Here is a 14,025-nt window from a genome sequence, read left to right on the forward strand (position 1 = left end):
GTTGTCCTGGAAACGGAACACAGGGTGGAGATAAAAGCAAAAATGAACAGTCTCCAGCAGTGAAGACTCTGAGAATTTCTTGTGGGCAGATTACTGTTCCACATAGAGATAAGAAATGAAAAGTCAAATTCCTCTTCCTGAAGAATTAAATTTTTGAATAACAGAAAATCCAACAAGTACCAAAACATAAAGACAAAATTCTCCATAAATCTCTATCATCCTGACACAATGTCTATCAGTATTTGGTCATATTTATTTCTGGTCTTCTAATCTTAAAAAAAGTCATATCCTATTTCTTGCATTTCATATTTAACATAAAAATTTCCCTTGTTACTAAACCCTTCTGTAAATACCATTTTAATAGTTGCATATTCAAGTATATTGAGATAGCATGATTTATTTAAAATTTCCTCCATGAGTGAAAAGGTGGATTGTTTCTATTTTTCCTATTATATACATTAATATACCAAACACCTCTGCACATTAAACTTTTTGCTATATTGAAGATTTTTTGGTTGCGGTGGGGGGGCAGCCCTGGAACTGTTCCTGCTAGGTAAACACACTACCAGCCCCCAGGATCAGGATGATGATGATGATGGTGATGGTGATGATGATGATAATGATGATTGAGATGAGGTCTTACTATGTTTCCCAGGTTGATCTCAAAACTCAGGGGCTCAAAGGATCCTCACCTCAGCCTCCCAAAAGTGGGACTATAGGCACATGTCACCACAGCAGCTATTTCTTTAGGCCAGATTTTCAAGAGTGACATTGTAAGTAGAATATATGCATGTTTTAAGGAATCCCCATACCTACTCTCAAATTATATCTATTTTTATTTTTTTGGCAGGCCTCGTGCATACTAGGCAAGCACTCTTCCACTGAGCTACATCCCTAGTCTCAAATTATATTCTAAAAAATTGACCAAATTATGCTAAGTACATACATGAATATAACACAGTGAATATCATTTTATGTATATTTATAAAGCACCATTTTAAACAATCAATAGGTAAATAGAAAAAAGACCAGTGGAATAGAGGACAGGGAACAAGGGAAGAGATAAAGAATAGAGAGGACTGAAATAGAGAAAATTATATTCCAGGAATGTATGATTATGTCAAAATGTACCCCACTATTATGTACATATAATATTTAAAACACTAATAAGAACATTATAAAACAATTATGCTGTTACTTATGATAAACAGTTTTATTTCACTTAAAGAAACTTTTGCCAATTTTTTAAGTAAAAGTTGTATTTCATGTTTATTTGTCCACTACCTCTAGTTACTTGGTTTTCTTTACGTGAATTGTCCAATAAGCTAGTGAAATATCAGAAGCATAGATTAGCGGATCAGCACTAAAGATATGCTACTCTTTTAAAATATTTGTGGCACAATCTTGTTTTCTTTCATAAATACAATCTAAATAAAGCAAAATGAAAAAGCAAATCTCACCTTTCTTTAGAGGTTTTGAGCAAATTTCTATTGGCCTAAATTTATTCTTCCTCCTCCTCACCCTCCTGCTTTTGTTTTTCCACCACTTTAACTTTCTCTTCTTTTCCTCTTTCATATTTTTCTTGTTTGTCTTCTGATTCCTTTCTAATCTTGATAATTTCTTCTAGTTCCCCTTCCAGATCTTTATTTTTTATGAGGGTGTAATGAAGCTTCTCATATACTTCATCAAATTTCTCTTCTGCCTGTCTGGCTCTGCTTTCAACCTCTCTGTTGGACAATGTCCAAAGAAACACAACAAAATGAAAAGTATTGAAAAGGGATAAAAACTGATCATGTGAAAAGGGCAGTGGGGTTAGATGAACATGTCCCCAAGGGTGCGAATACAGGAAGCAGGAACATCAATGATTAACCAAGAATTCAGGGCCTTGGAGCTACTATGGCCTAATGTTAGAGTTGAATCATGCTGTGATTTAAGAATATAACATACTTATTATTCTTTAGCAAAATCTGACTTTTAGGTATTTGAAATTACCTATCAATAGTCAGGAAACTCACTTTCAGTAATTAACTTGGACTTCACATAATTGATGTGATCCAACAAACTAAATCTAACAGCATCCCTTTTCTTGCACCTCTAAAACCAGATTTTATAACTACAACAATAAAAACCAGTTTGAGATGTGCCTCTTATTAGGGCACATGTTATATATCTATATGGCCTGCTCTTCTGTTGGCATCCTTGGACATCTTAACTACATTACCCTTCCTACTCTTTAGGCTATGTAACATTCTCTCTTAAGAACAAAAATTTCTCCCAGTTCCGTTTATTTCCTTAATCATCTCTTAGAAACATACTGACTCTCCTAACTCCCTACACACGGATGCACATGTGAGCACATACATACACTTTAACTCCTCCTACCTGCACTGTGGGTGAGGCTAAATGTTTCTTCCAGAGCACTACAGTTTATTGCCTCTAGCAGAAGATTTGGAGATACTCACCACACTAGTAAGAATAAAGTAGGCAAGACAGCCAAAGGTAAGCCAAGAAATGTAGATTTTTCAGATAACCCCCTGGTGAGTGGCTTTCATTTTCTGCCTTATACTTACTTTAATTTCTCCTGCATATGTTCAATTACAGCCAATACTTCAACATGCTTTTGAGCCAATGTACCTTGCTCAGCTTCTTCTTTCTGACAAAGAAAATACATGATAGGAAGGAAATGAAAGTCCCAAAAGTTAATACTCTTACTTCTTTAGGTATCTGAAATCAAGCCTTCCAGAATGTTCTTTTTCTACTCCTCATATTTGTCCAGTAGATTAATACACATGTTATTAACACTAAAAAATAACAAGGATACCTGTGACCAAACAGACAGCAGCTTCCAAATTATTCATACTACAGTGGACATAAATTTCACTATGAGTTACAAGAGGCAGGAAACACAATAAGAACAAAAAGAGAGGAACAAGGATTTAAAAAATAAGAAGGACAAACATGTTTTTGTAATAGATCAAATTAAAGATCAAGGAAATTAACTATATCTTATTATTAATAATTTACTTCATGAGGCACATAATGTTGCAAAATCCAATAAGATTTTTAAAAAATTTTAGTTATAGAGGGACACAATACCTTTATTATTTTTACGTGGTGCTGAGGATCAAACCCAGTGCTTCACACATGCAAGCCGTGAACTCTACCACTTAAAGCTACAACCCCAGCCTCCCAATAATATTTTTTTGAATTCCTACTAGAGAACATCATAAAAATCACTTAAAGGTATAAAATTTTTGTCAGGAAAAGGAAAAAATAACCTCTATATTTTGAATCTAGATATATTCTTGAAAACAAACTAACAGGAACGTGAAAGAGGAAATTAGAGGCAAAAAATATAAGCATATTTCCAAATGAATATTCTATTTCCCCAGAAGTATGAGCTTTTAAAAATCTACCTGCTTTTTTTTTTTCCCAATCAGAGAGAAATAAAAGGAAAACCCCACATAACAGCTGAAATGGGAGTTTTAAGTGTGTAGCCAGACGGCCACAAAATGGGGGACCCAGCAAAGCCCTGTTGGGGCCTCATCCTCACGTGTTGACTGTGCTGCTGCACTACCTTCCACTAAAACCTGAGGGGAAAAATGCATGGATTGTTTTCATTTGTAGTCTAATATTGTACTCTCTTCTTATGTTTCCCATCCCAAGTTTTCTAAGGAATCTCCATACTGCCTTCCAGAGTGGTTGCACCAATTTGCAGCCCCATCAGCAATGTATGAGTGAACCCACATCCTTGCCAACATTTATTGTTGCGTATATTCTTGAAAATTGCCATTATGACTGGAGTGAGATGGACTCTCAGTGCAGCTTGCATTTCTCTAATTGCTAGAGATGTTGGACATTTTTTCATATATTTGTTGACACTTCTGTGAAGTGTCTATTCAGTTCCCTTGCCCATTTCTTGGATTATTTGGGGTTGGTGGTTTTTTTTTTAATTTTTTATTGTTGGTTGTTCAAAACATTACATAGCTCTTGACATATCATATTTCACACTTTGATTCAAGTGGGTTATGAACTCCCATTTTTACCCCGTATACAGATTGCAGCATCACATCGGTTACACATCCACTGTTTTACCTATTGCCATACTAGTGTCTGTTGTATTCTGCTGCCTTTCCTATCTTCTACTATCCCCACTCCCCTCCCCTCCCCTCCCATCTTCTCTATCTACCCCATCTACTGTAATTCATTTCTCCCCCTTGTTTTTTTTTTCCCTTTCCCCTCACTTCCTCTTCTATGTAATTTTGTATACCCCTGAGGGACTCCTTCCATTTCCATGCAATTTCCCTTCCCTTTCCCTTTCCCTCCCACCTCTCATCCCTGTTTAATATTAATCTTCTTCTCATGCTCTTTCTCCCTACTCTGTTCTTAGTTACTCTCCTTATATCAAAGAAGACATTTGGCATTTGTTTTTTAGGGATTGGCTAGCTTCACTTAGCATAATCTGCTCTAATGCCATCCATTTCCCTGCAAATTCTATGATTTTGTCATTTTTTAATGCAGAGTAATACTCCATTGTGTATAAATGCCACATTTTTTTTTAATTTTATTTTTTTATTGGTTATTCAAAACATTACAAATATTTCAGAATCACATCGGTTACACATCCACATTTTTACATAATACCATAATAGTAACTGTTGTATTCTGCTACCTTTCCTATCCTCTACTATCCCCCCTCCCCTCCCCCCCCATCTTCTCTCTCTACCCCATCTACTGTAATTCATTTCTCTCCTTATTTTTTTCCCATTCCCCTCACAAACTCTTATATGTAATTTTGTATAACAATGAGGGTCTCCTTCCATTTCCAAGCAATTTCCCTTTTCTCTCCCTTTCCCTCCCACTTCATGACTCTGCTTAATGTTAATCTTTTCCTCCTGCTCTTCCTCCCTGCTCTGTTCTTGGTTGCTCTCATTATATCAAAGAAGACATTTGGCATTTGTTTTTTAGGGATTGGCTAGCTTCACTTAGCATAATCTGCTCTAGTGCCATCCATTTCCCTGCAAATTCCATGATTTTGTCATTTCTTAGTGCTGCGTAGTACTCCATTGTGTATAAATGCCACATTTTTTTTATCCATTCATCTATTGAGGGGCATCGGGGTTGGTTCCACAGTCTAGCTATTGTGAATTGTGCTGCTATGAACATCGATGTGGCAGTATCCCTGTAGTACGCTCTTTTGAGGTCTTCAGGGAATAGTCCGAGAAAGGCAATAGCTGGGTCAAATGGTGGTTCCATTCCCAGCTTTCCCAGGAATCTCCATACTGCTTTCCATATTGGCCTCACCATTTTGCAGTCCCACCAGCAATGTATAAGAGTACCCTTTTCCCCACATCCTCGCCAGCACTTATTATTGTTCGACTTCATAATGGCTGCCAATCTTACTGCAGTGAGATGGTACCTTAGGATGGTTTTGATTTGCATTTCTCTGACTGCTAGAGATGGTGAGCATTTTTTCATGTACTTGTTGATTGATTGTATGTCCTCCTCTGAGAAGTGTCTGTTCAGGTCTTTGGCCCATTTGTTGATTGGGTTATTTGTTTTCTTATTGTTTAATTTTTTTGAGTTCTTTGTATACTCTGGATATTAGGGCTCTATCTGAAGTGTGAGGAGTAAAAATTTGTTCCCATGATGTAGGCTCCCTATTTACCTCTCTTATTGTTTCTCTTGCTGAGAAAAAACTTTTTAGTTTAAGTAAGTCCCATTTGTTGATTCTTGTTTTTAACTCTTGTGCTATGGGTGTCCTATTAAGGAATTTGGAGCCCGACCCCACAATATGTAGATCGGAGCCAACCTTTTCATCTATCAGACGCATAGTCTCTGATTTGATATCAAGGTCCTTGATCCATTTTGAGTTAACTTTTGTGCAAGGCGAGAGTAGGGGATTCAGTTTCATTTTATTGCATATGGATTTCCAGTTTTCCCAGCACCATTTGTTGAAGATGCTATCCTTCCTCCATTGCATGCTTTTAGCCCCTTTATCGAATATAAGATAGTTGTAATTTTGTGCCACATTTTTTTTTATCCATTCGTCTATTGAAGGGCCTCTAGGTTGGTTCCACAGTCTTGCTATTGTGAATTGTGCTGCTATGAACATCGATGTAGCAGTGTCCCTGTAGCATGCTCTTTTTAGGTCTTTAGGGAATAGACCAAGAACGGGAACAGCTGGGTCAAATGGTGGTTCCATTCCCAGCTTTCCAAGAAATCTCCATACTGCTTTCCAAATTGGCCGTACCAATTTGCAGTCCCACCAGCAATGTACAAGTGTACCCTTTTCCCCACATCCTCACCAGCACTTGTTGTTTGACTTCCTAATGGCTGCCAATCTTACTGGAGTGAGATGGTATCTTAGGGTGGTTTTGATTTGCATTTCTCTGACTTCTAGAGTTGGTGAGCATTTTTTCATGTACTTATTGATTGTATGTCCTCCTCTGAGAAGTGTCTGTTCAGGTCCTTGGCCCATTTGTTGATTGGGTTATTTGTTTTCTTATTGTTTAATTTTTTGAGTTCTTTGTATACTCTGGATATTAGGGCTCTATCTGAAGTGTGAGGAGTAAAGATTTGTTCCCAGGATGTAGGCTCCCTATTTACCTCTCTTATTGTTTCTTTTGCTGAGAAAAATCTTTTTAGTTTGAGTAAGTCCCATTTGTTGATTCTAGTTATTAACTCTTGTGCTATGGGTGTTCTATTGAGGAATTTGGAGCCCAACCCCACAGTATGTAGATCATAGCCAACTTTTTCTTCTATCAGACGCCATGTCTCTGATTTGATATCAAGCTCCTTGATCCATTTTGAGTTAACTTTTGTGCATGGCGAGAGAAAGGGATTCAGTTTCATTTTGTTGCAAATGGATTTCCAGTTTTCCCAGCACCATTTGTTGAAGATACTATCCTTCCTCCATTTCATGCTTTTAGCCCCTTTATCAAATATAAGATAGTTGTAGTTTTGTGGATTGGTTTCTGTGCCCTCTATTCTGTACCATTGGTCCACCCGCCTGTTTTGGTACCAGTACCATGCTGTTTTTGTTACTACTGCTCCGTAGTATAGTTTGAGGTCTTGTATCGCTATACCGCCTGATTCACACTTCCTGCTTAGAGTTGTTTTTGCTATTCTGGGTCTTTTATTTTTCCATATGAATTTCATGATTGCTTTATCTATTTCTACAAGAAATGCCGTTGGGATTTTGATTGGCATTGCATTAAACCTATAGAGAACTTTTGGTAATATCACCATTTTGATGATGTTAGTTCTGCCTATCCATGAACAGGGTATATTTTTCCATCTTCTAAGATCTTCTTCTATTCCTCTCTTTAGGGTTCTGTAGTTTTCATTGTATAAGTCTTTCACCTCTTTTGTTAGGTTGATTCCCAAGTATTTTATTTTTTTTTTTTTTTGAGGATATTGTGATGGAGTGGTTGTCCTCATTTCCATTTCAGAGGATTTGTCACTGATATACAGGAATGCCTTTGATTTATGTGTGTTGATTTTATATCCTGCCATTTTGTTGAATTCATTTATTAGCTCTAATAGTTTCTTTGTAGACCCTTTTGGGTCTGCTAGGTATAGAATCATGTCATCTGCAAAAAGTGATAATTTAAGTTCTTCTTTTCCTATTTTTATGCCTTTAATTTCTTTCGTCTGTCTAATTGCTCTGGCCAGTGTTTCGAGAACTATGTTGAACAGAAGTGGTGAGAGAGGGCATCCCTGTCTTGTTCCAGATTTTAGAGGGAATGCCTTCAGTTTTTCTCCATTCAGAATGATGCTAGCCTGAGGCTTAGCATAGATTGCTTTTACAATATTGAGGTATGTTCCTGTTATCCCTAGTTTTTCTAGAGTTTTGAACATAAAGGGAAGCTGTACTTTGTCGAATGCTTTTTCTGCATCAATCGAGATGATCATATGGTTCTTATCTTTAAGACTATTGATGTGGTGAATAACATTTATTGATTTCCATATATTGAACCAGCCTTGCATCCCAGGGATAAATCCTACTTGATCATGGTGCACAATTTTTTTGATATGTTTTTATATTCGATTTACCAGAATTTTATTGAGGATTTTTGCATCTAGGTTCATTAGAGATATTGGTCTGTAGTTTTCTTTCTTTGAAGTGTCTTTGTCTGGTTTAGGAATCAGGGTGATGTTGGCCTCATAGAATGAATTTGGAAGTTCTCCCTCTTTTTCTATTTCTTGAAATAGCTTGAAAAGTATTGGTATTAGTTCTTCTTTAAAGGTTTTGTAAAACTCTGCTGTATACCCATCCGGTCCTAGTCTTTTGATGGTTTCTTCTATTTCCTCAATTGATATTAGTCTGTTTAGGTTGTCTGTATCCTCCTGACTCAATCTGGGCAGATCATATGACTTAAGAAATTTATCGATGCCTTCACTATCTTCTATTTTATATAAGGATTCAAAATAATTTCTGATTATCTTCTATATTTCTGAAGTGTCTGTTGTGATATTGCCTTTTTCATCCCATATGCTAGTAATTTGAGTTCTCTCTCCTTCTCTTCGTTAGCATGGCTAAGGGTCTGTCAATCTTATTTATTTTTTCAAAGAACCAACTTTTAGTTTTGTCAATTTTTTCAATTGTTTCTTTTGTTTCGATTTCATTAATTTCAGCTCTGATTTTAATTATTTCTTGCCTTCTACTTCTTTTGCTGTTGTTTTGCTCTTCTTTTTCTAGGATTTTGAGATGAAGTATGAGATCATTTATTTGTTGGTTTTTTTCTTTTTTTAAGAAATGAACTCCAAGCAATGAATTTTCCTCTTAGAACTGCTTTCAATGTGTCTCATAGATTCCGATATGTTGTGTCTGTGTTCTCGTTTATCTCTAAGAATTTTTTAATTTCCTCCTTGATGTCTTCTATAACCCATTGATCATTCAGTAACCTATTGTTCATTCTCCAAGTGATGCATGATTTTTTCCTTCCTTCTTTTATCATTGATTTCCAGTTTCATTCCATTATGATCAGATAAGATGCATGGTATTATCTCCACTCCTTTATACTGTCTAAGAGTTGCCCTGTGACATAATATATGATCTATTTTTGAGAAGGATCCATGTGCTGCTGAGAAAAAAGTGTAACTGCTTGATGTTGGGTGGTATATTCTATATATGTCAATTAAGTCTAGGTTATTAATTGTGTTATTGAGTTCTATAGTTTCTTTATTCAACTTTTGTTTGGAAGATCTGTCCAGTGGTGAGAGAGGTGTGTTGAAGTCTCCCATAATTATTGTATGGTGGTCTATTAGACTCTTGAACTTGAGAAGAGTTTGTTTGATGAATATAGCTGCACCATTGTTTGGGGCATATATATTTATGATTGTTATGTCTTGTTGGTGTATGGTTCCCTTGAGCAGTATGTAATGTCCCTCTTTATCCCTTTTGATTAACTTTGGCTTGAAATCTATTTTATTTGATATGAGTATGGACACTCCTGCTTGTTTCCAAAGTCCATATGAGTGATATGATTTTTCCCAACCTTTCACCTTCAGTCTATGTATGTCTTTTCCTATCAAATGCGTCTCCCGTAGGCAGCATATTGTTGGGTCTTTTTTTTTTTTTTTTGATCCATTCTACTAGCCTGTGTCTCTTAATTGGTGAGTTTAAGCCATTAACATTTAGGGTTATTATTGAGATATGGATTGTTCTTCCAACCATAATTGTTTATTTATGTTACTTAACATGGTTTGTTTTTCCCCTTTGATTATTTTTTCCCCTTTACTGTACTACTTCCCACTGTTGGTTTTCATTGTTATTTTCCATTTCCTCTTCCTGTAATGTTTTGCTGAGGATGTTTTGAAGAGATGGTTTTCTAGCTGCAAATTCTTTTAACTTTTGTTTATCGTGGAAGGTTTTAATTTCATCTTCCATCCTGAAGCTTAATTTCGCTGGATACACAATTCTTGGTTGGAACCCATTTTCTTTCAGCGTTTGAAATATGTTATTCCAGGATCTTCTAGCTTTCAGAGTCTGTGTTGAAAGATCAGCTGTTATCCTGATTGGTTTACCCCTAAATGTAATCTGCTTCCTTTCTCTTGTAGCTTTTAAAATTCTCTCCTCATTCTGTATGTTGGGCATCTTCATTATAATGTGTCTAGGTGTGGATCTCTTATGATTTTGCACATTCGGCATCCTGCAGGCTTCTAGGATTTGGGATTCTGTCTCATTCTTCAAGTCTGGGAAGTTTTCTCATATTATTTCATTAAACAGATTGCCTATTCCTTTGGTTTGGACCTCTATACTTTCCTGTATCCCATATTTCTTGGATGTTCTGCTCATGGTTTCTTAACAGTCTTGCTGAGCTGTCTATGTTCTTTTCAAGTTGAAATACTTTGTCTTCATTGTCTGATGTTCTATCTTCTAGGTGTTCTACTCTGCTGGTAGTATTCTCATTTGACTTTTTAAGTTGGTTTATTGCTTCCTGCATTTCTAGGATTTCTGTTTGTTTTTTATAACCTCTATCTCCCTGTATAGTTGATCTTTTGCTTCTTGGATTTGTTTATGTAAGTCATTGTCAAAGTGGTCTTTCATTGTCTGATTTTGCTGTCTAATGTCTTCCTTGAGACTCCAGATCATCTGAAGCATGTATTTCCTGAATTCTTTATCTGCCTATCTGACATTCCATCTGCTGCAGATATTACCTCTTCTAACGTTGAGCTGACCTGCATCGCTTGTGGTCCTTTCTTTCCTTGTCTTTTCATACTGATCGCGTTTCTTTCTGCTTGGTGAAACTGTTGTGTTATTGAATTTTCCCCCTATATATTTATATTGCTCTTGTATAGTTGCAAAGTCTCCCTCGAAGGCGCGGCGGCTCTGCCCCTCTTCCAATTGGGGCAATGTGCCTACCACGCCGACGGGCCGCTGGGCCTGTTCTGCCAGTCAGTTGCAGGTTCGCCTACCTTGCAGGTGCGGGCAGCGGCTCTGCCCCTCCGTGGCCCGCTGGGCCTGTTCTGTGGGTCGCAGGTCTGCCCAGCCTGCAGGTGCAGGCAGCGGCTCTGCCCCTCCCCCAATTGGGGTGATGTGACTACCACGCCGGTGGGCCACTGGGCCTGTTCTGCCAGTCGCAGGTTCGCCTATCTTGCAGGTGCGGGCGGTGGCTCTGCCCCTCCTGGGCCGCTGGGTCTGTTCTGCCGGTTGGTCGCAGGTCCACCTACCTTGAAGGCACGGGCGGCGGCTCTGTCCCTCTGTGGGCCACTGGGCCTGTCTCTTGAGTTCTTTGTATATCCTGGAAATTAATGGTCTATCTGAGGTGCAAGTGGTAAAGATTTCCTCCCATTCTGCAGGCTCTCTCTTCACACTCTTGATTGTTTCCTTGGCTGTGAAGAAGCTTTTTAGTTTGATACCATCCCCTTTATTGGTTCCTGATTTTATTTCTTGCGCTTTAGGAGTCTAGGTTGAGGAACTTGGTTCGGAAGCTGACACAATGGAGATTTGGGCCTATATTTTCTTAATGTAGGCACAGAGTCTCTGGTCTGATGCTAGGTCCTTCATCCACTTTGAATTGAGTTTTGTGCAGCATGAGAGATAGGGGTTCAATTTCATTCTACTACATATGAATTTCCAGTTTTCCCAGCACCATTTGTTGAAAAGGCTATCTTTTCTACAATGTATATTTATGGTGCCCTTGTCTAGCATGAGATAACTGTATTGATGTGGGCATGTCTCTGCATCTTCTATTCTGTTTCACCAGTCTTCATATCTGCTTTGGTGCCATTTTTGTACTAAAGCTCTTTAATATAAGATCTGGCATTATAGTGCCTCCTGCTTCACTTTTCTTGCTAAGGATTGCTTTGGCTATTTTGAGCCTTGTATTTTTCTCAATGAATTTCATGACTTTTTTTTTCTATTCCTGTGAAGAATGTCATTGGAATTTTAATAGGAATTACATTAAATCTGTATCATGCTTTTGGGAGTATGATCATTTTAACAATATTAATTCTGCCTACTCAAAAACATGGGAAATCTTTCCATCTTCTAAGGTCTTCTATAATTTCTTTAGTGTTCTGTAGTTTTTATTGTAGAGGTCTTTTACCTCTTTTGTTAGATTGATTCCAAAGTATTTTTTGATCTTCTAGATGTAGGATCATGTCGCCAGCAACTAGCAATAGTTTGAGCTATTCTTTTCCTACTTATATCCCTTTAATTTCTTTCTTTTGCTTAATTGCTCTGGCTAGAGTTTCAAGGATTATGTTGAATGGAAATGGTGAAAGAGGGTGTCCCTGTCTTGTTCTAGATTTTAGAGGGAATACTTTCAGTTTTTCTCCATTTATAATGATTATAGCCTTGGGTTTAACTTTTACAATGTTGAGGTATATTCCTACTATCTCTAGTTTTCCTAGTCTTTTGAATATGAATGGATGCTATATTTTGTCAAATGCTTTTTTCTCCATCTGTTGAGGTAATCATGTGATTCTTTAAGTCTATTGAATTGCATTTATTGATTCACATATGTTGAACTAGTTTGCATCCGTGGAATGAAAAATAGCCACATCACATGCTGCTGGTTGAGGCTGATAAATGACAGCACAGTAGTTTTCCCTTATCATGGGGGATATACTTTCCAAGATTCCCAGATGATACTTGAAACTGCAGATATTATGTGCTATTCAGCTTTGTATCACTGTGACAAAATATCTGAGATACACAACTTTTAAAAGGAGGAAAGGTTTATTTTGGTTTATAATTGCAGAAGTTTCGGTTCTGCTGCCTTTGGTTAGGGTGAAGCAGAACATCATAGTTGGGGGCACATGGTGGAGTAAAGCTACTTACCTCATGATAGCCAAGAAGCAAAGAGAAAGAGGAAGAGTCAATATCCCAAAATCTCCTTCAAGGGCATGTCTGCAATGATTTAACTTCCTAACCATCAGGTCCTACCTCCTAAAAGATCTCCCACCTCCTCAAAGTGCCATCAGACGGAGATCAGGTCTTCAACACATCTGAACCATAATAGGGCCTGTCCTTATATGTAAACACCATGCTTCTGTGACAGTCAATCTAATAACTAGGGCATCTATTGAAGCAGGTGGCACATAAATACAGACATGCAGAACAAAGGGGGTAACTGTCATCCTGGTCAGCACAGAGCAGGATGGTATGAAACTTCATCATATTACTCAAAATGATGTGTGGCTTAAAACTATGAATTGTTTATTTCTGGAATTTTCCAAGTAATACTTTCAGACTGTGGTTGACCATGGTATAACTGAAACTGATGAAAGTGAAATTACTTTATTATTTTCCAAATAAATTAACCAGGAAGGGGCAGAAAAATAGGGGGAAAATGACAGAAAAAAATAAAATCTGCTAAATGAATATGTCTAAAAATTAATCAAATATTGACCAGGAGACTGACAAAATAAAAGAATGAAATTCTGATATTAAAATGAAGCTTAAAGATGAGAATGAGAAATTTCTGGAAAGTTAAGATAAAGAAATGAGAGTTTTTCAGGGATGATGCTAGAAGAAAATGAAAATCTGTGTAATACCTTACTTAGGAGTGCCTGACCCTCCTAGAGGACTAAAAGCTATGCAACATTCACATCATTTTCACACACTGTTAGTTTTAAGTGTCCTAGTTGGGTTTTAGATACATACCCAGGAAGCCAATACATATTCTCCTGATAGAGGTTTGGAATAAACATTTTCATCTTCCTCAATATATCGAATGACTTCTTCCTTCTCTGTAGATGTTGAAGGGATCTGGATTACAGAAACACCAAGAACCTGTTAACCAGCAGGTGTATGACATGTGGCAAGTCAAGTTACCTGGAGCCAGGTCTGAAGCTTTAATTTTCCATTTTCTTAAACATTCAGCAAGCATTTTGAAAATGTCCACACAGCAAACACTGACAAATTGCTAGGGAAGAGGGGGTGGGGACAAGGGGAGATCCCAATGGGAAAAACAGAGGATTTCTTCCAGGCCTCAGGAACTCACAGTATAGCAGGGAAGACAGATAATAAAACAAAGAAAACACAACATGATTACTGTTAGCATAAAAGTG

At 37.3% G+C, this 14,025-nt stretch overlaps 1 protein-coding gene across 1 annotated transcript in view; it reads right to left on the reverse strand.

The window, feature by feature from the left end:
* The window catches only part of Axdnd1 (axonemal dynein light chain domain containing 1), a 95,327-nt gene that overhangs the window by 3,405 nt on the left and 77,897 nt on the right, over positions 1-14,025 (reverse strand). The window contains exons 22-24 of the mRNA XM_076872940.1: positions 13,619-13,723; positions 2,571-2,653; positions 1,522-1,727 (exon numbers count right to left, since the gene is read on the reverse strand). Of these exons, the coding sequence (XP_076729055.1) occupies positions 1,522-1,727; positions 2,571-2,653; positions 13,619-13,723 (394 nt within the window). The remainder of the gene's footprint in view (positions 1-1,521; positions 1,728-2,570; positions 2,654-13,618; positions 13,724-14,025) is intronic.

The sequence above is a fragment of the Callospermophilus lateralis genome, chromosome 13, assembly GCF_048772815.1.
Source record: "Callospermophilus lateralis isolate mCalLat2 chromosome 13, mCalLat2.hap1, whole genome shotgun sequence".
Taxonomy (NCBI): Eukaryota; Metazoa; Chordata; class Mammalia; order Rodentia; family Sciuridae; genus Callospermophilus; species Callospermophilus lateralis.